At 42.5% G+C, this 27,399-nt stretch overlaps 1 protein-coding gene across 1 annotated transcript in view; it reads left to right on the top strand.

Annotated features, from left to right (window-relative positions):
• The window catches only part of LOC145402051 (nucleoprotein TPR-like), a gene marked incomplete at its 3' end in the record, with an annotated part of 419,889 nt that overhangs the window by 336,416 nt on the left and 56,074 nt on the right, over positions 1-27,399 (top strand). Inside the window, exons 33-38 of the mRNA XM_080274148.1 lie at positions 1,195-1,231; positions 5,915-5,934; positions 9,444-9,535; positions 10,681-10,750; positions 11,054-11,138; positions 24,685-24,852. Coding sequence (XP_080130274.1) covers positions 1,195-1,231; positions 5,915-5,934; positions 9,444-9,535; positions 10,681-10,750; positions 11,054-11,138; positions 24,685-24,852 — 472 coding nt within the window. The remainder of the gene's footprint in view (positions 1-1,194; positions 1,232-5,914; positions 5,935-9,443; positions 9,536-10,680; positions 10,751-11,053; positions 11,139-24,684; positions 24,853-27,399) is intronic.

Here is a 27,399-nt window from a genome sequence, read left to right as displayed (position 1 = left end):
ACAGTAATCCCTCATTTATCCGGACATAATAGAGCCAAAGGCATGTCTGGATAGTGGCAACATCCAGATAATGAACATTATCCCCGTACCATACCCAGACCCTACCAATACCCAACCTCCAGCCTATACTTGACCTATTTGTTCAGTAGCTATGCTTAATTTAGCAGCATTTTCCGGTCATTCGGGCATATTTAGACATCAAAACACACAGAGGAATATCGAAACTACTGTAATCCTAAACATCAAGACAACCATGCAGAAAAACCACTGAAAACCAAAAAGCACCCGACCTATACACTACTGTATGTACAATACCCCTCCTTATTTTGGCAGTATTTTCTGGTCATTGTGCAATATTTTAACATCAGAACATACATAGGATTATCCAAAATAATTTTCACCACGAAGAAAGCCATGGAAAAAAAAAATGAAAATAAAAAATCACCCTTCCTATACACCGCTGTATGTACAGTACCCATCCTCATTTTGGCACTGTTTTCAGGTCAGTCTGCTATATTAATCAAAACGCACATAGGATTATCCATATTAATTCTAAACACCAAGAAAATGATGAAAAAAAAATAATGAAAGCCAAAAAACACTCGACCTATACACTACTGTATGTTCAGTACCTTTCCTAATTTTGGCACTGTTTTCCGGTCATTCTGCCATATTGAGACATCAAAACATATGTAGGATTAACGATATTAATGCAAAGCATCAAGTAAACAATGCATAACCAACAAAAATCCACAAAAAAACGAAAGACGGTTTGAATATCAGTTATCTGTGACAAGTGATTGCTCCCGGGGCTCAAAGAAAATTCTGCGGCCAAATATGCCTCTGGAAATTGGTTATATTGGTATAAATGGCATACCATCACCTTTGTTGGTGTTTATACTCTAAGCTAATAAAAACATATAAAACTGATAAGTAAAAGTACAGAAATGCAGTTAGAATAAAGTGGTCGGGAGTAAAACTTACCTTCATATAACTTCCCACCATCCTGGTGCAAAATTTTGCCTGCACCTTCCAACAGTTAGGCATATGTCTAGATGCAGAATTTCATGAGCTTTCTTGTGGATTTTGCGGAATTTCGATGCGACCAATAGTAGTCAAGTAAATCGCAAAAAGTTTTGAAAGCTCACAAGTCAGTGTTATCACCACGGAGGAGGGTAGAGAGTGAGGGGGGAGCCGGGAGGGTATGGAGGAGGGACGGGAGGGGGGAGAAGTGAGTCTATGGGCAGGATTCTCCCCCGTCTGTCACGAGGCAGACGGGCGCTTGTACCGTACATTTGCTCGTGGCTTGCGATCTGTTAGACGCCAAGTAGCCAAATGGAAACACAACTCACAGTGACTGGGGGAATTTTCGACATTCGGTAGAGAGGCGGACGGCCGCTGTCGCTGAATATGTAGTCGTGGCTTGTGGCCAGTATTCGATGGTGGTGGCGGTTGGGAAAGACAGCCCGGTGGCCACGCAATATTGGACATTGGGTGAGGATGCGTACGGACGTTTTGACACCACTTGCAGGTTAGTCATATTACCTGGGTACTGGAGGTTCATTGGGAGTGATTGGACGAACGCAAGGCTTTGACCATTCAGTACAGGGGCAGACGAACATTTTAGTTCTGGTTGTGGGTTATGGTCTACTTTCCGCTCACGGCTCGAGTCCGGTGGCCATGATACCAAATGTTTGAACATGTCGGCTAGCCAGCCGAAGTTCTTGGGGACTTGTATGTCTGGGTAATAGCAAGTAAATTCGGATAATGGTTTAATAGAGCCAAGGTCCAGCATCCGGATACTAAGCGCCCGGATAAATGAGGGACTCTTCAACCAATCATCTGGGACAAGACACGCATACGTAGAATCAGTTTCATCATATTGTTAACCCAACCCACTCGCATATCTCTTGATGCTTTGGCATTTTAGCAGTCAACCCAAATGCACCCACCATTTTTTTTTTTTTTTTTTTTTAATGCATGGAAGAAGTAACCAAAGACTTAAACCCAGCAATATGTTCCTTCCAAGAAAAAATAAAAACAAGATAATTGAGAGCCAACTTCAAGATCTATTCATTTCGAGATGCCTGGAAACATTCTGTTTAAAAGACTGGAGATCATAGGTAAAAGGAAATACAGACAAAGGAAGATGGTTCCAGAGTTGACCTGTTGCATTCATGGAGGACTAAGAGTAATAGTTAACTCATGCATTAGAGTGTTGGGCAAAAAAGGGATGAGAGTTTGCTGCTAGATGGATGCTATCCACCCTCTGTAATGGTGGAGAGGTGCAAACAGACAGTTCAGAGTAGTGGTGACCATCGAAGTGGTGATAGAAAAGAGATAAAGACGCATCAGGGCGGCTAAGAGATAGAGGTTGAAGGGAGCCAGGACGAGGAGGAGAGTTAATAGGATGAAAAGCCATTGACTCCACTTTGTTGAGAAGAACTGTATGCAGAGAATCTCCCCACACATGAGATGTACTCTACACGGGGGTGAATAAAACTGGTGTATAAAGTCATCAGTTGAGCAGGGGTAAAGGAGGCATGGAGTTGGCTTAGCACATTTAATCTCTTGGAAGCAGATTTTACAAGAAAGGTAATATGCTCTTTCCAAGATAAATCCCAGGAGAATGAAACCCCAAGTGTGTTCAAAGATGATGCAAGATTGAGTTGAGTATTGTTAAAAATTGAGGATATCCCTGTGGTGGATTTTGGCAGGTCAAAAGATGTTCAAACTGAGTTTTTGATACCTTCAGAATAACAAGATTACTGTCTCCAATCAGAGATATGAGCCAAGTCAGACATTAAGTATGCCATAACTTCATCCCGTGTTTATTGAAGTAACTGGTGAGATGGACGCTGTGGGAAGCGGATGGAAAGGTGAAGGGTGGAGTCATCAGCGTATAAGTGAATAGGATTAGATGCACAGCTTGATGAATAGAAGGAAGAGAGTTGGTGATAGGACAGAGCCCTGAGGAACACCACTATTGATAGCCCTCGGAGAAGAACTGTGACCGTCTACTGCGGTAGCTGTGGAACAGCCAGAAAGGAAGCTGGAGATGAAGGCGCATATAGAAGGATAGAAACTGCAAGATGACAGTTTGGAAGTTAAGATTCATGCCAGACTCGATCAAAAGCCATTGAGAAGTGAAGTTTAGTGGTGAAGCTTTTGCCAAAGTCCCAAAAGAAGGATGACCAGGAGTTTGAAGGGTAGGCAAGAAGATCGCCAATGGAGCGTCCTTGGCAGAACCCAATAAAAAAAGAAGATTATGATAGGTGTATTAAATTTTTTTTGTTGATAATAGATTAAAGACTTAAATTCACGATAATAAAGCAATTAGTGGCTGGTGGTTAGTGGGTAATTAAGGCTCTCCAATTGGATTGAGCCTGTGCAGGTTTATATCCAGGGGGTGGTTGGGGTTTATCGCTCACATAATGCCACTCAGGGATGAGTGAAGCTGGTTACTCTCATCTTTAATGTCAGAACCAACTTGCCCAGCCCCGGGCTCCTACACTCCTTGTGGGGCAATACAGGATTTAGATGATGATGGTGATGATGATAAAGCAATTGGGGAATAGTTTGAGGGCTGGGAATGGTCTCCCTTCTTTGAAACAGACTGATTGAGGGCAAAGTTCCAGCAAGAAGGAAAGGTACAAGTTGACAGACAAATGCAAAAGAGTTTGCATAGGCAGGGTGTAAGTACAGAAACACAGTTCTTGTGGACAACTGGAGGGACCGCATTAGGCCCATATGCCTTATTAGTATTGAGGCCTGTGATGGCAGAAAACACATCAGTTGAAGAAACTCTAATGTCAGCAGTGAGAAAGTCAGAGGGGGGGAAGCGATGGAGGAGCAACATCAGAATCGTCTACAAGGTGGAATTGGAGGAGAAAGTCTGAGCGAAGAGTTTTGCTTAATCATTAAAAGAAACAGCTACAGAGTCATCATAGCAGAAAAGTGGAGGGAAGGGTGATGATATAAAGTTGTTAGAAAGGTATTTGGCATGATGCCAGAAGGAGCGGGAAAATTTTAAATTGGAGAGTTCAGAGCATTTAGTACGAATGAAATTCAGAGTGAAGGACAGACCTAGCACAGTTCAGAAGCATAAAGGAGATGAAATTCAGGGGTAGTTGACTTCAGTACCTTTTGAAGGCCCTCTCCTTATTGTTGTAGACAGCATTAGAACAGATGTGAATAAACCATTTTTTTTTTTTTCCCCTCCAGTCATAGGATAAGAGAAAGGAATGTATGCCTCCATGTCAGAGAGAATAACTGTATTGCATGAAGCACACTCAGATGGCTCTTGGCCATGGAGGACAATAATCATTCCAGGGAAAATCAAAGAAGTACTACCTGAGGGTCTCCCAGTGAGCAGCTCCAAAGTGCCTAAGTCTTGGTAGGGTCCACAGGCCCCACTGGAGCAATAGGACAGGTTAAGGTGATAAGGTTGTGATTGGAGGAGCCTAACAGAGAGACAAAATTAACAGCATAAGCAGAAGGAGTAGTTGTAAGGAAATGGTCAGGTATGTTGGAACTTTATCCAAGACAGTTAGGGCTACAGGTAAGGGGCAATACAAGCTGCTGTAGGTTAGCAACCCTTAAAGTACTAAGCTTGGCAATCAACTTTTTTCCACAACGTTTTAAATGGACAAGGAACGTCAATCGTGCAACTTCCACAAAAAACTGTTGGGAGCTGGCTCCACCCCGGCTGTGGCGTAGATGATTTCTAACCAATCAGAACTATATAAATGTTGGACACATCAGAGGGGGGACCTAGGCCCGTACCCAGGCGGTAGGGGGTGTACCTCCCACCTCCCTCTCGCCACATCCGTCTACTCCACTGCCTTGTTACTACCCTACCTCCCACCATTTTTACCACCACCACCACCACCACCACCCCTCCCACACCCTCCTCATGCATCCCCCCCTCCCATGTGGATCCCCCCCATGCTCCCCCCCCCAGTCATCTGGGGGGAGGGTATTTCCCTCCTCCCCTCCCTTTATGTCCCTGTACTCTACTGGGGCCCTTCCTTTGTGTTTGGTGGTGGTCTCCTCCCATCCCTCCATCCCCATACATCCCCTCCTGGCTTTACAATGGTTTATAACATCTATACACACCAAAAAAATTAATTTTGGTGATTTTTGTACGTATTTTTGTGAAGAAAACAGGTGCGAGTGTCGTATTCTCTTTCTCACCAGGGCCGTGTCGGGTAACTATTATCAACTTTGATGGGCCATAGCTCGGTAACTATTGGGTCTAGGAGGGTGGAGTTTGCATTTTCAGGGGTGTAAATTCAAGCTCTGTAAATCGGGCATAAAACTTTTAACCTTTGAGAAAGTAAAAAAATAAGCCTGTTTTTGTGTCCTGGTGGGTAGTCGGGGCTGGAGAATTGCATACCCTAGGGGTTAAGGATGGGAAAGATGTAGGCTTGTTTATCAGGTGGATCAGTGAAGGGAGAGGAGAGCTAAAGGTGATGGTGAACATTAAAATCACCAAAAATAGAGATTTCATAGGAGGGAGAAATTGATAGGATGTGCTCCATCTTAGAAGTAAGATAGTCAAATAATTTTTCATAGTCAGTAGAAATAGGGGATAAGTAAACAGCACAGATATACTGTATTTAGTCAGAGAATGACAGGATAGCTGAAGCCAGAGAGCAGAGAATTCAGAAGATTTCAAGTCCAGGAACATGAGAGGAAGATATGTTGTTGTGAATACATATAATACACAACAGCCACCTTTGGCTTAGAAATGAGTATAGAGAAAGTAGGAGGATACAGAGAAGGGTTTGCTATCAGTTGCCTCAGACAGCTGAGTCTTGGTGAGAAAGAGAAGATGAGATGTAGAGGAAGAGAGGTGGTGTTCAACAGAGAGAAAATTAGAGATCATGCCACAAATATTACAGAAATGAAGAAGAAGGGAGTCAAATAGTGGTTTGAAGAATCTTGGTCATCATCGGAAGAAGGACGGTTGGTGGGGACTTTTATGCCCTGTCCCCCCTGGGGACTCCAAGGATGAGTGTTGAGATGCCATTTTCTTTTTTAAATTTAGAAAAGAAAGTGTGGTGTGCAGTGCGCATGTAATATGGTATATACAGTTGGAGAAAATTGTACAGTATAGGAGAGTATGCTGGCCTACCCTCTGTGTTACTGAGTCACTGAAAAAAGTTCAGCAAAGGGGGGTGGTCAGAAGCTAGTCCTGAGGACTGACAAAACAGGAGCTGCTGCTTTCCTTAACATCAGCTTTCTCTCCACCTTGAGAGTACTGCCCTGTTCGAGTGATGTTATAGTCTACTCCCTGCATTGCATCTTGCCTTTTGCTCTGCTGACGGTAGGAGTATCAAGGAAAGGCCAAGGACCAAACACTGGATCCACTGACTCCGAACCTTTCCTGTTCCACTCAAACTCATGATTTAGCAAGCAGTTATAATGCTCTCTCCAGGTGCCTTTAATATCTTCTCTGTCCACCACTGTCTTTTCTTCATCATTCTTTACAAACAGCATGTCTGTGATATCCATGTTTTCCCTCTATATCTGATCTCCCACCTTAAATACCATATTCTTCCTTTCATTGCTCTTTAGGTTATCCTGTAAAAGTCTCTGTGATGCAGATTTTGCTCTGTATACCTCTGCAACCCTGTGCCTGGCAGCTAAGTACTCCATTCTGTTACCACCCACCATTTCCCGCCATTTTTTTTTTCTCGTGTCCTTAACAGTGGCTTCTATACCATTATCCCACCTCCATGTTACCTTATGTCTTGATGGACCCCTTGTCCATCTGTATACAGAATTAGTATCTTTCAGAGGATTGTTCATGAGGGCTCTGTGTTGTTCAGTAATACTTTCGTCAACAGCTCCCTCTTAAGATACCACTATACTGTACTCATCTTGCTATAGATGACATCCCTTACTGGTTGATTTTTCAGATTTCATATTTTCCTCCTGGGAACCCTCTTCTTCATCATCAGCTTCCTAAGCACCACGTCACTTATCAGTAATTTGTGTTGCTGCACACACTCTTTGCTCCCCATAAATTTAGCATCCTTCACCAACCTCTGATCAGTCCTCCTGATCAAGAAATAGTCAGTCTTGCTTATTTCCTCCAGACTCATATGTAATCAGCCTACTCTCTCTTTTCCTAAAATGCATATTTCATGCAATCATGTTTATTGTCTTCCCAGATTTGAGTACCCTTTCCACTTTCGCTTTCCTCATATGCACATTTCTTGTGTACCCTTTCATATCCTTGAGCTGCTTCACCCACATTACTTTTTAAATCCCCACCCAAAACTGCAGTCCCATACCACCAACCACACTTAACAAGTCATCCCAGAATCTATTTTTTTCTAAATCATCCTGGCCAACTTGTGAAGGATATATCAGTATAACCAATATCATGAGTTTACCAAACAACAGTATCACTGCAATAATCCTTTCATTCCCTGTCATTTCATTCATGACATATACCACCTATTCTCCTCTGTCAGCACACCCAGACCACCATATGCATCTACATTTCCCCTGCCACAATAGCTTATACCTTCAGTCCCTCACGGCATTCATTGTAGCTGACCCTCCCTTGAACTTTTTTTTTTTTTTTTTTTTTGTGTGTGTGTGTGTGTGTGTGTGTGTGTGTGTGTCCGACTCAGGGCATAGACCTCACAGCCTGCTCCCAAGGCCCAGTAGTCCTCCTGCATACCATATACCTCCATATCTGAATGAACATCCATCCACCTCCCACTCAATCTCTGCTACTTCCTCTGCTCTACCCTTCAAACTACTCGCATTCCATGATGCTACTCTGAACCTTTGGGTGATTTGATTTCTACAGGCTTGCAACTATTATTGCTTTTTCTTCTCATTTTTGTCATAAGTTGGTTAGAAAAAAAAAAAAAACCATACCAAGGCATAACTGTATGCAGAAAAAAAAAAAAACCATACCAAGGCATAACTGTATGCACTCCTCTATTTTACTAACTTGAAGATTATCCCTTCCATACGGAGTGGTGGAGAGATATGGAAAAGTGGGTCCACAGTCACTGGATTGAGGGGGGTAGTATCTATCTATCTATCTGTCTCTTTCCAAATGCCATAATCCCATAAGTGGTGGCCCTATATCTTTGAGTTAGTTGATTTATGGGAATGGGCACTAACCCTTTGCCAACTCACTTGTCGATACATAGGGAATGTGTATGGGTTGGTTATATGGTTACCACCCAGTGTTGAAAGCCACCTGAAAAGGAAAAGAGAGTAATAGAAGATGACAGGATAGATGAGAGAAATTGGAAGAGAGAAGGGCAGACACTAAAAAAAAAAAAAAAAAAAATGATAAACGTGAGAGAAGAATTAGTCAGTACTACATAAAGTGAGAGGATGATGGTCACCACCATGTACCACCTAAGGGGGTAGTAGTGGAGAGAGAGAGAGTGAGCATATAACAATTAGTGTAAGAGAATGGGTCTTAGATTTAGGTCAACATTTCTTTTTTCTTTAAGTTAGCATTCCATTTTTCTACTAACCCATTAACTGTGGACATGATAGCATATAAGACTATCAAATGACATGATTTATAACAAGGATTGGATTGCATTTTAAATGACTCTTATCCCTCATGGACAGAGTGATGGTCTGGATGAAGTGGGTCAACTGTTCCCATATTGAAGACATTATAGCAAAAAGCAACATAAAAACACAACTTACAGTATAAATAAAATTAACTTTATGGTATTATAGTCCTTTCACCTTAACTTGACTCATATTTTTCCCACCTGTTGCATATTATTTTGCACAGCTCACTTGCAGAATAAGACAAGACGGTGGCACTACATTCCTTCCATAGTATATCTTGGTGACATATATACTCTAGTGTTAATACTGTGTTCAGTGTGAAGAGGTGGCTTCATTTGTCCAGGTTAGAGTTGTTGTTGTTGATCAACCTCAGTCTTTCTGGCCAAGCAAACCCATCATACACAGGGAAGCAACCACCCCTGCACCATTGTCCCATGCAGTGTACAATTGTTCCCTTGCAGTTGACAGTGTCTCACCACAGCAAGGCATGGGGGAAAGTTTAAAGGTTTGGTTCCTGGGTGGGTGTCACATATGACCCTGTCCACCCAGTTAACAGGGGCACCATACTAGGCTTCGCCTGATCCTATGATGTAATGATATGGCTACTCTCCAGCATGCTAAATGGTTTCCTGGGTTACAAGAAACCGTTAAACTTGTCACTTAGTGTGGAGCCATCTGAAAAGAGGAGTAATAAAAGTGACAGGAAGGAATGGGAGAAGCAGGAAGAGAGGTCAGACACAGAAATAGAATGATAAATGTGAAGGAAGAAGTAGACAGCACTACATCCAGTGAGTGGATGATGGTCACCACCACCTACCACTGCAGGTTAGAAGAATGGTGTTTAACACAAGCTTTTCCCTGCCACACAGAGCGAGAGTGAGGGTGAAAAGGTGAAGGAACTTGAGGAGAATGTGGCTGCACTCACTGAGAAGCTGGAGGCTGCAACAGAGGAGACTCAATCACTCATGTCAGTACTGGTACACCATCTTATACCTTTACTCTTAGGGTCATAATCAAGGTGGCATAGAAGACTTTTTAGTACTTTTTCCTAAGCGGTTTACAGTATCTTGCATGTTACTCCTAAGCACTCTCTTCTGTTTTTGAAATCATTGTAATTGACACAGTTTGCATCAGTAGCATACAGGAGGATATTAAGAAGTAATGTGCAGAATGAGTGACTAAGAGGTGCTTTAGAACTACACAGGAGATTCAGTCACTAACAATACTACTACCTTATATTTTTATAATTAGCTCTGGTGCTGCTGTGGATAGTTGATTATAATATTATACAGTAGACCCTCAGTTTGCATGGTCATTGTATCAAAAGAAATTACTGTGTAAATTGAACAGCATAAATTGTTCCATAAGGACTGTTTGTTTTGGCTAATGTGTACAATTCCAAAGTCCCCTTTGTAGCCCCTTTGAAAAATGTACCTCACAACACACATGCATAAACTCAAACTGATGATAGTTAAACTTAAGAAATAGTGAATGAACAAAAATGTAATGGTTATAAGTGGCCAGTAAGTGGAATATTAACTCATCAGTAAGTGAAATCTTAACTTATCTCTAAGTTCATGAGCACTGAGGCCAGGCTTCAGTCATCAGAGCCACTCCCCAGATTTTTCAAATGTCGATAGGGAAGAAATGAATGTCAGCCAACCATTTTGCCGTGCAGAGTGTGTTGGTTGCCATGCAACATGAGTTTTAAGCAGAGGTTACTAGCACCATGTATAACATGTGATCCACATAAGACCCACGCAAAATAAAAATCTACTGTCGTTATAGTTTGATTAAAATTTTTATTAATAATTATAATAATGGCATTAATTCAGTGTCAGCAAAACTCCGTGAATAAGATACCCTGTTTGTTGGTTTATTTGTATTTTCTCTGGACAGTGGTATTGTATTCATCTTAGGGGAGACATTTTGTAGTGAAGGGGTCATTCAAAGCCATTGGTACAATATATTTGAAGCCCTGTTTCAAAAAGGGTCTCCTAGATAGGCTAAAGAGCACATCACTAGCTTGAAAGGTGAATACTAAGACATCCATTACCAGACCTCTTGAAGTATAATAATTAGAAGTACAGTATCTAACAATTTTTCCTACAGGCAAGAAATCACAACCCTGAAGCAAACTTTGGCCACCAGGGATGAGGAGAACAACACTATTAAATCTCAGGTGAGGCTCTACTGTATTTTTGGACTTGGATTTTGCCTATTAATCTTTGTTATCTAATATTTAGACTTAGGTGTATGGTGGCATAAAAAGTCATGAGGACGATGATGATGATGATGATGATGATGTACATTTTGTTATACAAAACAGATGCAATGTTGGCCAAGCTGAGGTGATGAAGATGATGGTTGTGATGACTGTTGTGGTGATGCTGAGTATATTTTGTCCCACCCCACAGACAGATGCAGAGTTGACCAAGCTGAGGCGATGATAATGAAGTTGACAAAATTTTTTTCTCATGCACAGACAGATTCAGAGTTGGCCAAGCTGAAGTCGAACCTGCAGGAGGCCCAGACTGCCAAGATGATGGCAGATGTCAGTGAGAAAATGGGTAGGTCTTGTGACCTGTATTGAATACAGCTGTAGTTACTATGCCCCATTCACTTAATAACTTAATAACTTCGCCATAAATTACCATCTCCATTCTTAATATTGAGCTGTTGCCAGGGATAAACACCAGAGTTTGATACTAGTCACAAAGAAGTGCTATAGAAAGGGTGTAGAGCTATAGTATTGCCTTCATCTGCTGTTGACCACGTGAAATTGGCTGCAGAAGGACAAAATTCTCTGCCAAGTTAAGGTGAAAAAACTATAGTAGGTCGGCAGAACTTGCCCAAGCAGATTGCAGGAGTTGGCTAGATAATGTGTAGGTTCTGCAGCTTATGTTGGGTAGGGTATTGGTTTCCTGTACAGTAGACCCTTTGGCTATGTGGCTTAACCCTTATCCACCGGGCTTAACCCTTATCCACTGGCTGACGTGTATGTACGACAGGATTCAGGGCGTGGAGGGCCACTGGTTGACTTGATGTACTGCACTCACCTTCCCACCACTGTTTGAGGGTGGGACCATTTTCTGTGATACCTGTGGGGTAGGTAGGACCCCCAGGTACCCCGCAGTTGTGTGGTTCAGTTTGTGCTCGGCAGTGGTAGCAAGAGGAGCCATGCCATCTTCCTTGACATCATCCAATTCTGTCCCACCGCATGAAGGGCTGATTGCCCCATTAACCCCTGTGAAAATTCGGCCCTTAGTGCCATGTAATGGGCTTAGTGATAGTGCCATAGGACGTGTCCTTGACGATACTATCTCCTCTCGCACACTCAGCTAGAGTATGTCCTCTGAGGAGAAAAAAAGCTGCGACTTGGATCGAGCTCTCTCGCCCTCCAACCGCTACTCGCCCTCCGACGTCAGAGAGGGCTCTCCGACTTCTCCAGGAGGAAGGGACAGGCTACAAGAGTGATGATTTCGGCAATGAGGAGGCGCAAGATGACCCAGGACATTGGGAAAGTGATGCGGACCTGGCGGTCATCAGCAGAAAAAAAAACGCTGCAGAGCCATTTCCCCCACACTCTCGCTGCCTGCTTGTCGACGTATCTTCCTCCAGAACTCTCCCACACCTCAGCCTATCACTTCAAGGGCAGAATCTCCACAATCGGGCCCTTTGGGAGTGGTATGAGTACTGAACAGGTGTGTGGGGAAGTGTAAATAGTGTACAGCAGTGCAGAAGTTTGTGTATTTTCATAAATGAGTGAGAAGTGTGATATTATAAGTGAATTATAGAAAGTGCTAAGATATAAGTCTTTGATAAGTTCTACAAGTGCATATAAGTGATTTATAGTAAGTGCAATACAGGAGTTGATACCGTTTATTGGATATTGGTTAGAAAATTATTGGATATACCTTGAGAGTGGCTACCTGTTACCTGAAAGAAAACCACTTGTGAGCGGGCCACAGTGAATATTACCTGCTTTACTATACCTAAATTATTTCAGTCAATACTCGGGGATTGTGCCAAATATGAGCATCAGTGTATCTGTGATGTGAAGTACAAATAATGTTAGTTGTGTGAAACATTTATATGATTTTTACTATAACTCTGATTAGTACAAAGCAGTCTGATTTACAGTACAAATAATTACCTCATACTCTACGATCATGCGTGAAAGAGCAACAGCACTTACTTGGACTTGGAGAAAGTGTATGACAGAATAGATACGCAAGGTATGTGGAAGGTATTAAGAATATATGGAGTGGAGGGGAAATTGTTGAGTGCTGTGAAGAGTATGTACGAGGGAGCTAGGGCTACGGTGCGAGTGGATGGTGAGCTGAGTGAGTTCTTTGATCTCAATGTGGGACTGAAACAGGGATGTGTGATGTCTCCATGGCTGTGTAATATATACATGGATGGGGTTATAAAGGAGGTGCAGGGTAGGGCAGTGGATGTGGGGGTGGCTCTAATGAATGAGGGTAAGATGTGGAAGATTCTGATGTTGCTGTTTGCCGATGATTCAGTACTGTTGAGTGAAGATGAATGGGAATTGCAAGGTTTGGTGAATGAATTTGGGACAGTGTGTAGGAAGAGGATCCTGAAAGTTAATGTAAACAAGAGTAAATTTATGGTGTCTGGGAAGAATGAAGTCACAGAGTGTGCAGTGAGGTTGGATGATGAGGATATGGAGAATGTGAGTGCATTCAAGTACTTGGGTAGTGTGATGAGTAAGGATGGAAGTTTTGGGGATGAAATGCTTGAAAGGGTACAGCAGGGAAGGAAGATTGTTGGTTCACTGAAAGCAGTGATGAGAAATAGGGAGGTGAGTATGGAAGTTAAGAAGTCACTGCATGATAGTACTGTGATCTCTGCCCTGACGTATGGAAGCGAGGCATGGACCTTGCAAGAGAGGAACAAGTCAAGAGTGAGAGCAGTGGTAATGAGTTACTTGAGAAGAGCATGTGGAGTGACATGAAGGGACAGGTTGACAAATGAGGAAGTGAAGGAATGTTGCTGGGTAGATGTGGATGTGGTTGAGAAGATTAGGAGAAATACACTGAGGTGGTTTGGACATGTGGAGAGAATGGAGAATGAACGACTTACTAAGAGGGTGCATGTAGGTGAGGTGGAGGGAGGGAGAGGGAGGGGAAGACCGAGGATGAGGTGGAGGAAGGGAGTTGAGAGGTACATGAGGGAGGGGGGAGTGAGTTGGGGGGAGGGCAGTCAAATGGTGGGTGAGAGAGTGACTTGGAGGCATCTTGTCCGCGGCCACCCTTTGCGGGATTAGGCATCGGGCTATAGATAGATAGAGAGACAAAGGGCAGCTACATGATGGGATCCATCTTAACCCTTAGACTTACCAATGACAACCTGGGTCGTCATGCATTTGTCAACCTCTGACGTCAGTATGACGACTTTGCCTGTCATCCGATGTAAGCTCTAAAGAAATATTTAGGGAGTAGTCATTTCTGTTGGATGACGGGCAAAAGTGGGTGGAACTAAGCCTGCCACAGCTGGTGTGTGCGTGCTCACTTGGTTTGCCTGGCTCATTGTGGTGTGAGGTTCCTCACAGGTAGGATGTACACCTCCTGACTTTCCGCCAAACACTTATGCTCCTTTTTCTCACGTATATATGCGGCGTTATTAGTTAAGAAAATACAGTACAACAAATTTTGCATTATTGGAAAGGAAATTTATTCTGCTACATATTGAAGCAAAAAATATTATTACTTCTTGAATAGTTTTTTCAGGACGAATATTTTTTTAAAGGACTGTAACTCTTTAGCATGTCAGCTAACTTCTAATCACTTTTTTTTGCATTTTTTGTATATATTGTCTTTTTGAACAATGTACGACAGAGCAAAAGTCTTCATCTTCAAAATGAGACCACAGTGGCCTTTCTATGATGAATAGTTACTTTCCTATGAGCGTCAGAAGGAAAATATCTCTACATGACTGTTCTGAAAGCTCTCAAGCAAGAGTTATGTGCCACAGCCAGAATTTATGCTCACTCCTTTATGGGATAGGGTTAAGAGATCCAAGCTATAAAGAAAGATTAGAAAAACTGAATCTACCAACACTACAGGAGAGAAAGGAAAGAGGAGACATGATTATGCTGTACAAATGCATGTTAGGGAAAGAGGAAATAGACATGAGGATGCAAAAAATTACATAAAAAGAGAGGTGATAAAGTCATCATCATCATCATCATCCGGACCTCCTCTCCCACCCAAGGGCACGATGAGGAGTAGCAGTGTCAAAAAGACATAAGGATATTCAGTTTCCCTAATAGGGCTGTTGATCAGTGGAATGCGCTACCGAATGAAATAATGTGTGCCAAAACAGTTCATAAATTTTATGATATGTATGATGATTTTTTTTTTTAGTACATTGAGTAAATACGTGTGCAAGCCTTTTTTGTACTTCTACTGCTGCATCCAACGGCAAATCTTCTACTATCCCATTTTCTCCCGGAGCCTTCCCTCTTTTCATGTTTTTAAGAGAAATATTTACTTCATCTAGTGTTACCTCAGGTTTCACTTGTGTCAACTGAAAAGTTAGCTATTGGTACTACTGTCTTTGATGCATGCAGTTCTTTGTAACACTCTTCAACTCTCTTTACCATCTTATCTCTGTTTTACTTTACAAAAAAGGTGACTCAAAAGATCTTGGAAACTATCAACCCATTAGCTTATTATCAGTCATTTACAAACCCTGCACTAAAGTCCTTGCAAACAGAATAACAACAGATTTGGAGGAAAACCAGCCTTATGAACAGGCAGGATTCTGAAGTGGGTATTCAATTACAGATCATCTACACACAATGAATCTGCTAATGGAGAAAACTACAGAATATAATAAATCACTGTACAGTAATCCCCGTGATATCTGGACGCCCAATTTCTGGCCATCCCCACTTACCGGACATTTTCGTCCCGGGATCCAATATTCCCAAAATGGGCCAAAACCGGAAAAAATCTGGAAAAAATCCAACTCTTTCCCGCCCGTAATTTGAACTTGGCACGCGCGGCGCGTGCCAGCTGTGTTTTGCTGCATCGTTCCACCGCCGTAGAGCGCCCCTGCATCCTCCCCACTTACCACCCAACTCTCGTTGTGCGCGCACGCTCGTCGTCATGGCCCCCCCATGTGCTCGCTTTTGTGATGGTGCCGTACCTGCTGCAGGCTCTCCTGCTGCTCTCGTGCCTCTTCTTCGTGTGTGTGATGATGGCCCCGCCGCCTGAGAGGAAGAGAGTGGTTTTGAGTCTGGAGAAGAAGAGGGAGATATTGGACATGGTGGATGCGGGATGGTTTTCCTCAGATATCCTTCATGAATTCAACCTGCCCCGATCTACTTTGATATCAAGAGATTCCGAGACAAACTCATGCAGTACACGGCTGACTTCTCATCGAAAAACAAACTCAATGTGGAGGGAAGGTGATGTTTACTCCCAGGTATGCTGAAGTCGACCACTCCACGTTGATTCGGTATCGACAGCAACGTGCTGCTGGTGTGATTGTGCGTGGCACAGAGCTGAAGGCTGCTGCTGAGAAGTTCGCAAGGCTTCATGACGCCCCGGACTTCAAGGCTTTTCGCATTCAAGTTACGACATGTGCTTACTAACCATAAGTCTCATGGCGAAGCTTTGGACGCCAACGAGGATGGAGTAGAGGAGTTTCAGCACAAGGTGAAGCGCTTGATCGACAGGGAGGGCCTCACTCACCGTCAAGTTTACAACACTGACGAAACTGGTTTATTCTATCTCACTTTGCCTATGAACACTCTAGCCGAGGAGACGGAGAAGCGTGTACCTGGCCGCAAGCTATCCAAGCAACGAATATCTGCTTTGTGTTGTGCCAATTCTAACAGCATGCACCGGCTTAAGCCCGTTATTGTTGGCCGTGCAAAGCAGCCTCTGTGTCTTCGTGGGGTGATGGATGTCCATCCTATCGTCTGGTACCATTCCTCGAAGGCATGGTTCACTGCCGACATCTTCAAAGACTGGTTCCACCGCCATTTCATCAAGAAGGTCATCCATTACCAGACGGAGAAACTGGGAATCCCACGCGACCAGGTAAAGGTTCTCCTCGACAATGCACCTGCTCACTCGTGCGACAAGGACATGGTGGCTGAGAATGGGCGCATTAGGTGCATGTTTCTGCCACCTAATACTACTGCTCTCACCCAACCAATGGACCAAGGAGTGATCGTGGCAACGAAGAGGCTGTACCGAAGGAAGTTCCTAGACGAGGTGATGGTTGTTCTCGAGGATGAGGACGAGCGCAGGGAGGGACGGGACACGCGAGGCCAGCAGACTTTGGAAAACCTTCGCCGCAACAACATCAAGTCTGCCATCTACAATTGGGCCAGTGCATGAAGGAAGTCCCTGTCAAGACTCTAGAAAATGGTTGGTCTCGTCTGCTTCTCGGAATGGATGTGGAGCACAATTTCCTAGGTTTTGACGTCTACGTGTGCATGGGGACGATGTTGATGTGGATGAAGTGTGTGAGTGGTTGAATGACGACGAGGGCGATCCTGGGTATCAGACCATGTCTGATATCGAGATCGCATCTTCAGTTGCAGGTGTCAGTACCCAGCTTGAAGATTCCGACGAGGATGGCAATGATGATGCGGACTCCTCTGAGCGTGACACTACTCCCGCCATTCTCAAGCTGGGTGCACTCCGGGAACACCTAGAGTTCGTTCTGGACTTCCTGGAGCACCCGGACTGCGACAGAGAGATGGGGCCCTTGGGACTTGTGGAGGAAGTGCGCGCTTTCAGGCAGTGCATCATTAATTGTCAAAATCGTCGTTCCTTGCGTCAATCAACCATTGACAGCTTTTTCAGGCGTGTGACCCCTGCTGTGCCCAGCCCTGGCTCCACTCCATTGCCTCCCCAAGACAGGCCCTCATGCTCCAAGCCACAGCCCAGTACATCAGACACAGTGGAATCCACTCGACGTGAGTTTGCGCCTCTCTTCAGAGTCGTCTGCAGTGGTTACCCATCACCACGACCCAGCAACGCATCCCTAGGTCACCTGCAAGAGCTACTCTCAGACTCTGACAGTGATTAAATGCCTAGAACTTCTCCACTAGAGCAAACGGGAATTTACAGTGTTGTGCAGTGAAAAAAATAGTGCATAATGTTAAGAAATTAGAATTCTGAGTGAAAAGACAGAGATTTAATAGACTTTCAATGTAACGTAAATTAACTAGAGTGTGTTATGTTTAGAAAATGGTTTAATGAGTGGAAAGACTTGAGTGCAGAGTGCAACACTCATTTCATTAAGGTGCAATGGAGTGCAAATAAAACAAGAATGAGCAGTGTTAAGAGAATAGAATTCTGAGTGCAAATGACTAAGTTCAGTGCAAGACTTCATGTACAGTGTACTGCAAGTGCTTCAGTAACTCCTCCTTACTGTCAGAGTGTGAGAGGAGGCGGGTTATTCATCGAGATGGCCAGGGACTTGCTGTAAGTACCCAGAATGTTTCATATTATACTGTATTTTCCATACTGTACTTACCTCTGATACCTCATTTCACTCTTTTATGTCCCATATTGGTGTGAATAGGGTCTTAGGGTGCTATGCATGTGCAGTAGGGAGGTGTTTTTCTGAGTTAGGCTTGGTTAGGGTCCATAACTATCAGTCCATGAGGCAGGGACTTGTTGTAAGTACCCAGAATGTTTAATATTGTATAAACTCACCTCTAAAACCTCATTTTATGGTTCTTTTATATTTATTTCAGTCTTTTATGTCCCTTATTGGTGTGATTTGGGTCTTAAATAGGTGCTATGCATTTCCAGAGGGAGTTGTATAGCTCTTTTTCTGAGTTAGGGTCCATAAGTACAAGTCCAGGAGGCTGGGGCACACTATCCAGACAGGACCACTTTCCGGACATGCCTTTGGCTCTATTACATCTGATAGTGGAGGGATTACTGTACTTATATTATTACAGATGTGTTTGGAGAGTGTTCTGTATGCAGTACTCTCTCCAGACACAAAATAAAGTACTGTAGTCAGAAAATACAGAAAATAAACTGGAGGAATATGAATTGGTAAGGTCTTTCTGCTGAAAGTTAAACGTACATTCTTTTGTTTGTTTTTGTGTGTAAATGTGAAAGAGAGAATATGGATGCAAACAGTAATGTATTCTATTAACCCTTTAATATCCTCCAGTGTTGAGCAACGCTTTACAGTACTGGTGTCAGTGATGCTGAGTTATCGCAAGCTATAAATAAATGTGAACAATTATGGGAAGGGAACAAAGGTCACTGATATGTTTACACGACTCTGTGTTACCTTCCCCAGCAGTCAGGCAGTCACTTAATCTCACATGTTTTCACCGATGTGGCAAATGCACCGTAACTTTATGAATTCTTCCATGAATCATAGCAAATTGTAGCGTGGGTTTAGAAAGCTAAAAACACATTTCTAGGCGCTCCAGACGATTCTCTTCACATCTTTAAGAAAAATGAATTGATTTCAGAAGAATGGAAGCCACTTACTCTACATACTTGAAGATGGATCAAATTTCTTCCATTGAGCTGGAAACAAACAATCATATGCATGACTTAACAGCTTAACCCCTCATTGGCCGTAGGTTCAGAGATTTGTGTGCACCCCTGGTTTTTAAGAGTTCTGAAATCAATCTATTTTTTTAAAGCTGTGAAGAGAATCATCTGGCACACCTAGCTATGTGTTTTTTAGCTTCCTAAACCCATTGCTATGATTCACTATGATTCACAGAGGAATTCATAAAGTTACAGGGCATGTGTCATTGGGCAAAAACATCTGAGATTAAGCGACCTCCTGACTGCTTGGGATGATAGCGTAGAGTCGTGTAAACATACCAGTGACCTTCGTTCCATTCCCATAATTGTTCATAACTTTTTATAGCTCATGCTAACTCAACGTCACTGACACCGGTACTGTAAAGGGTTGTTCAACGCTGGAGGTTATTAAGGGGTTAATGGAATACAGTACTGTTTGAATCAATACTCTTTCACATGTACATACAAAAATGAACAAAGGAATGAGCGCTAAATGTATGACTAACTTTCAGCAGAAAGACCTTACCAATTCATATTCCTCCAGTTTACTTTCTGTAATTTTGTGACTTTAGGATAGGTTAGGTTTGGTTAAATTATCAGGTACAGTTAAACTTGGTTATGTTAGGTTTAGTTAAACACTTAGGAGTGTCCATTCTACCATTATGCTGTCACAGCCTAACACTTAAAAACAACAGGGAAACAGATTTAACAAGCAACGTTTATTTATGGGTAATGCAGTTACTGGTAGCTGTCATTTTCAGGAGGGCATCAAGAATTAGCAAGTTTCATGAATTAGCGAGGGGGCTTGGAATGTAACCCTTGCTAATTTGGGGGGGGGGGAGCTTACTCTACTGTATTTTACTGCACAATACTGTAATCAGTACAGTACTCTATCTGAATCTGAAAAATATAGAAACTAGTGAACATATACAATTGTAATGACACAGCAGGCCTACAAGTCACAGATAACACTTCTTGGACTGCCGAGATGATTTGGAACATCTGCCGAACAATCAAAGACTTTTGTAAATGGGACTACTGTATTTCTCAAAACTGCTGAAATATCAGATCTACCGAATAATCAGCTGCCAAATAATTGGACTTTTACTGTACTGTAAATGATAAAGATAGGGTGAGGTATCAGCCATATACAGTTATCAGGGCTCTTGCTAACTGCCGATGGTTGGGAGCCATTTGGCTCCTAAGGTTTCAGATTTATGAGCCAAATAAATTTTTAGTAGCCAAACAGACTACAAGCAGAAATATTTTACGAGCAATAAATTATTTAATTACACATTGTGATGATTAGAATCATATAATGAGGTTTTAAACATTCACAGTGGCGACAAGGAAAGATTTAATAATTGATCACAACGTGCATTTTTGTTCATTTAAGTAAGATTTATTTACTTTGTAGTTTACTGGGTTTTAAAGTGGATGTATTTTTTCCTTGCCAAAAGGCAACTTGCATGTAAAATTTATTCACCAAAGGGAAAAAACACGCGCATTTGCGAGCTGTGGCTCGCCAAACAAGAGCCCTGCTTATGACCATTGATTCAGTGGTTTCTAATATGTGAAATTTTCAGTATGCAATGCATTTTGTTGACTATATTCTCGCATACTGGGAGACCCCCACTACTGTACTGTATGTACGTTCATTCTGATCTGTTAAAAAAAAAAAAATAATGACGTTTCCTCTTAAAGAACCGTTGTATTGGGATTGGCCATAGTGCAGCTGATGTTTTCTGTGAACTGGATGCTAAACCAGGTACCAATAGGTACTGATAATGTTGGGAAAAAAGAAACTTGAGTATGTGTAATAAGATTTGTAACAATGTGAGAGTCTCATCTTCAACTTTAACCCTGTGTAAAGTCACTTCGTTTTTGTTTTTCTTTTGAAGGCTTCAACATGTTTGCAAACATTAGCCTTGGTCACTTAATGGCAGCTCTCCATGCAGCTCAATCTCTGGCAGCTTCCCTGAGGTCACACTCAGTGACCTCGTCCCTGGTCATTTTCAGTCTACCTCTCACTACCCTACCCCAAACATTAACAGTTCTCACTTTCTGCACCTAATTATCATCCTCCATCCTCTCCACATGCCCAAACCACCTCAGTCTACCTCTCCTCATCACAACACCAATACACTCCAGTCCCATCCTACCTCTCAGCACTTCCATTATAAACCTAGCCCCCCCAGTCCTTGCATTCAAGAACACACTGCACATCCACCTAATCATTGCCACTTCAATACGTTTGAGCCTGCAAATATCCTCTTCCATTACCGCCCAGGTTTCACTACATACAGCATTACACTCCTAACACATGCCGTATACAAAGATCCCTTAGTACGAAGGGAGAGCCCTTGCACTGTTAGGATAGGCAACAGCTCCCTGAACTTCGTCCAACCACTCCTTACTCTAGCTACAGAGGTAGCTCCTGCCCCACCTCCAGTGCATTACATGTCTCCCAAATAGCAAACCTCCTCCACACACATTGAAGAGACTCACCAGCAAGTTCATTCCTTTCACGCCTGGCAATATCCACGTGCTCTCCCTTACACACTGCGCACATGAAATCAGCATTATCTCACTGTCTACCTCAAATACCACAAGATGGGGTTACTTCCCATACCCTTGTGACAAATTGCACATGACCACTCTGCCTTTTCTTTGATAGTACCACTCCCAGCCCTAGATACCATCACTTTTGTTTTATCTGCATTTACTCTTAAGCCCATGTGCCCCGTACCATTTCTCCACTTCCTAAATCTTTCCTCCGCCTCCCTTTCATTCTCTGCAACCAACACCGAATTATCAGCATACAACATCTCCCATGGGAGTCCATTTTTGAAGTCATGTGAGAGGGCTTCGAGTACCGTGATAAACAACAAGGGGCTCAAGACTGACCCCTGATGCACATCAACATTCACAGAAAACTCATCACTTGGAAAAAAGATCACCAAGTGCCTACATGGTGATTGCTTGTTATTGCCTGCCTTTATCAAGGCAAAGCAATAATGTTTTTGCCTGCGTCTTTGTGTCTGTTCTTACCTAATTGTTCTCACCTAATTGTATCTTTACAGGAATGAGTCGAGCTCATACGTCCTGTGTCTTAAACCATTTTTATTGTACATGTCCTTAAATTTATGAATTGTTTTGGCACACACTATTTCATTCGGTAGTGCATTCCACTGATCAGTTGCCCTATTTGGGAAACTGAATTTCCTTACGTCTTTATCGCCTCTCTTTTTATTCAGTTTTTTGCAGTGTCCACTTGCTGATGCATCCCTGTAGGTTATATACTCATTTATGTCTATTTTTTCCTTCCCTGATATGCATTTATATAGCATAATCATGTCTCCTCTTTTCCTTCTCTCCTGTAGTGTAGGTAGATTCAGTTTTTCTAGTCTTTCTTCATAGCTTAGATCCCTTAAGCTTGGTACCCATCTTGTAGCGGCCCTTTGAACTTTGTCAATCTTATCTATGTGTTCTTATCTGTGTGTGTGTGTATGTGTGTGTGTGTGTTACCATTACATCTCATGAATGACTTGAACTATCAACATGAAACCTTCAGAGTATCAAGATACGGCCAAAATCTTGGATGCATTTGAAAATGGGCACTCAAGTCAAGGTCAAGGTCACCAAAATGGCAGCCAAAGGTTAAGTAGTTTTAATGTGGATATCTGATACCATATATCTCATGAATGGCTTCAGCAATCAACATGAAGCCTTGAGAGTATCAAGATATGGCCCAAATCTTGCATAAGTTCAAAAATGGGCACTTGGAGTCACGGTCAAAGTCACCAAAATGGCTGACAAAGGTCATCTAGTTTTTATTGCCTACCTTTAGCACTATTATATCTCATTAATGGCTTGAGCCCTTTCCCTTGGCCTCTCTCCAGGGGGTGCTGGCCCCCCAGGAGGGGCACCACCATCTGGCCCCCCCCTCAGGGGTGCCGCCACCTTCCAGCCTCCCTGGAGGGGCACTGCCCCTCAGCCTCTGAGGATAGCACCATCTTGGGGGGCACCAGCCCCCCTTGGGAGGGTCCATGTCATCCAGCCCCCGGAGCCACCCCCTGCCCTCCTGGGAGGGGCCCCCCTAGCCCTCCTATGGGACACCCCCTTCCCTGGCCCCACAGTATATTCTGGCAGATGCTTTTCTCTCAGTTATAGCAGTTTTCATTATCACTACTCGAAAATCTGCACTCCTGCCAGCATCATGCATTTTTTGGCTAAAAAACTTCATTGTCATGCACCTGAGGTGGTTTCTGCTAACAGTGGTGGTGCACAATCTGTGGTTTCTGATGGCTTTGAGGAATTAATAGATGAGTCCCCACGCAACGAGTTAATTCCCAGGTGAAGACCACTAACTCTCCACCCCCTAGCCTCAGAATCCTTTATCTTAGGTGTCTAATTGGTATATGTTTCTTCCATATTGTGCCCTTTTCTTCATTTTCTGTTAACCTTACTATGCCAGTGTGTGTTTCTGATACTTTCCATAACAGTATGCATGTAGTGGGTCTGTCCTCCTCCTCCTCATCCTCATCCTCATTCTCATCACCATCATCATCATCATTATCCTGACCTCCTCTCCCACCCTAGGGCAGGGTGAGGAGTAGCAGTGTCCAGACAGCCCAAGTTTTCCCAGTCCAATAGGCCACATTTCCATTCACTCACCAAAAGCTCCCGGAATCCTGACTCTATCTGATACGTCAAAAACATTTACCACATTCTGTAGCTTCACTTAAATGTATCTGATAGAGTCAGTCTAGTGGGTCTGAATTGTTGTAAAAGGCAAATCTTGGGTTTGCAGGTAGGGTGCGCAATGCCAATTAGGATAAATCCCATATATTCCCTGCTTTTGTTGTTAGACAGTTTCATTATCACTTACAAGGCGGAGTACCAATTATGTGTGATATGGGACTGTACTTGTGGCTGGATGTTTCCTGAGTGATGATTGTGTGGCTAGCTACTAATCTTATAGACACATTTAACTTTCAGTGTCGTAGACTACCTCCCAGGGATAATGTTAGCCACCCATCAGCTACATCATTGATTCATTCTTTCATTTTTCACTCTACATACTGGTATACATTAGTTCATTTCTCTCTCTCTCTCTCTCTCTCTCTCTCTCTTTCTCATTCATTCATTCATTCCCTCACTCATTTCTCCCTCTACATGTTTGCAGTCATTCATTTATTTATTTCTCCCTCCCTGTAAGCTCAGATTCAAGCGTGACCATCTACTTTCTTCTCTCCACAAAAGATAGCCAAGGCAACAAGCAGGTGGACAAAGTCACATCACACAGCTGGAGAAGGTTAGGGTAGGGTAGGGTAGGGTAGGGTAGGTTATATTAGACTAGGTTAGGTTAGGGTAGAGTAGGATAAATTAAATTAAATGAGACTAGATTAGGTTATAGTAGGGTAGGGCAGCCTAGGTTAGGTTACATTAGATTAGCTTAGGTCTAGGTAAGTATGAAAGCAGTCATTATTTATGGCTGATGTTCCTACTTAACAAGCTCAAACTAAATCATTACTTTCTCCCATTTACCCTTACACAGAGGATGGCCAAATCAGCAAGCAGGTGTTCGAGAGCCACATCACACAGCTGGTGAAAGAGAGAGACCAGTTGATCGAGGAAATTGAGATACTCAATAACAAGCTCCAGATGCAGCAGTGTCAACTGGAGAACCTTAGAAAACAGGCTGCAGAAGGGGTGAGAGATTTGTGTGTGTGTGTGTGTGTGTGTGTGTGTGTGTGTGTGTGTGTGTGTGTGTGTGTGTGTGTGTGTGTGTTGTGCATGCGTATGTGCGTGCATGCATGTGTGTGCACCTTCTATTGTCTGAAGGGGTCAGGTTAAGTAAAGGTAGTTCAGATGACAATTCTGGACTAACAAGGAGGTTATAACATGAATTCTAAAGAGTTATGACAAGTGGCAACAGAGATTGACTCTTGTAACTTTTATCATTCCCACCAAAGTACAGTAGACTCTTAATGGCATGTAGTGGCCAAGGGGGTGCCAGAAGGTGACATATTGGTGGATAGTGATGTAGTACCGTATTTTGCGGCATATAAAATGCTGCAGTTGAAAGATGCATCTCAATTCTGGAAGGATAGTTCTGAGAAAAAAGTTTTTTACGATCAAGACTGCAGAAAGGTTGCATGACATGAGTAGTTTTTACTTAAATTCACACTCACCTTTCGGAATTTCTATTCAGTACTGTGTATCAGTCATTGGTTTCTTTGTTTTTATGTAAAGGAAGGGTACAAGAAAACAAACAACTCCTTCCTTACAAAAAGTTACTTTGTTCCATGACACCGTCTTAACACTGTTTATGTTTATGAACTGTCTGATTCTTTTCATACAGTAATTTGAGAATTAATGTTCATCTCCATTAAAGTATAATTAATATTTATCAATACATAGAGATAAGTATTATTTTTCTTGAAATAAATTTAAAACAGCAAAACTCAATGAAATTCATTCTTTCATTCATTTAAGAAAATATAAAGGCCATTAAAAGTAGGAATACATGTTACCTCCAAATCAGTTGCCTGCATGTACTGTATATTGCAGTCACAGATAACACAAACAGATTTTAAAAAATCATTTACAATATATCTATCTGTCTATAGCCAGACGTCATAATCCCATAAGGGTTGGCCATTTGTCTTTGAGTTTGTTGTTTTACGGGGAGGGGCACTTACTCTCCGCCAACCCACTTGTTAACACGTATGGGTTGTTTATATGGTTACCATCCAGCCTTGTGAATGGCTTTCCGGCTTACAGGAAACCATTAGGCTTATCACTCAATGTAAAACCATGTAAAAATGAAAGAAGAGTAATAAAAAGTGACACAAAAGATGGGAAAAATAGGAAGAGAGGACGGCAGACACAGAAAAAGAATGATAAAGGTGAAGGAAGATGATGATTAATATAATGATGATGATGATTACAAAACAGCTAAGATTATTTATAGATAGATAGACAAGGAATGTTTACAGCATTTTCATTACCCTAAAAGTACCCCGTACTTGTCAGACATGTACCCCACACCTCCGCTGTTACGGTATTTTCCCACATTCAATCTCGATTCAGTGTGATGTGATACTACTGTAACTTGCTCCAGATGTCTCATTACCTACAGACAATACATTCACTTCCTTAACGGGCAAAGTATCCTGAAACTAACAAACCAAATGAAATACAACACGAGTCTTTTCTGCTCAACTGACATGCTCCTTCAGTGCCATCACTGTTTATGCACTCTTACTAACCTCTAAATACCCCCACAGTGATAATAATGAAAAAAATGTAGCACTTGTATACACCCACTAAACAAAAAGCAAATTACAGTGTTTTACAACTGAACTTCAATGTAGCGAGGTTGTTTGGGAACAAGGCATACAGCTGTCTCTACACTCTTCTCGCAGTAACACTCCCTCATTGACACTGCTGTTTGCCTTTCACCATCAAAAATTAAGAAAGCATTCCTAACTTCAGAATTTACTAACACAGTCATTCACCTCAAAACACATCGAGTATGGTGAAAACATCCATTGCTTTGCTTTAATAACACCGCTGTCTCCGAGCTGCTATGGGGAACGTCTCCACACACACACACACACACACACACACACACACACACACACACACACACACACACACACACACACACACACACACACACACACACACACACACACACACACACACACACACACACACACACACACACACACACACACACACATATTACAGTGAGCAGCCATTGTACAGCATGTGACAGCTCAAAGAAAAGCGCAAGAAAAATGCAGCCCCATTTTCAAATATCAGAACATAATTTTCCACTGGAAATGAAAGGGTAAATATCAGGTAGAGAGCTAGATAAATAAAATTATACATGCAAACCCCATTTTAATGATGCAGTTGGTTAAGTAAAAACCCATCACTAGGCGGGGTATCGTAAATTGGGGACAATTTAATATGTACAGTATAGGGATGTGTTTTTGTGTCTTGGGTTTCCCCCCTAACCAAGTCCTAAACTTACCCAAATGAATAAGAAAAAAATGTTTAAAGCCAATCTAAATGGCCTAACAACCATAAGAGAAGCTGGCCAAATCCTAACACCTGTAAATAACTCACTAAAACCCACAAATAAAATCTGAAAATCATGAAAAACAGGTCAGAAAATATCAAACACCTCTCAGCACATAGTTCTTGTAAGTCCATGTCTGGTCCTGGTAGTCATCCTTGCTATCCCCCTCGAGGCTAG

Source organism: Coenobita brevimanus, chromosome 57 (assembly GCF_032717465.1).
Source record: "Coenobita brevimanus isolate Jiangsu-jjx chromosome 57, ASM3271746v2, whole genome shotgun sequence".
Lineage (NCBI taxonomy): Eukaryota > Metazoa > Arthropoda > Malacostraca > Decapoda > Coenobitidae > Coenobita > Coenobita brevimanus.
This window is presented reverse-complemented; position numbering and strand designations above follow the sequence as displayed.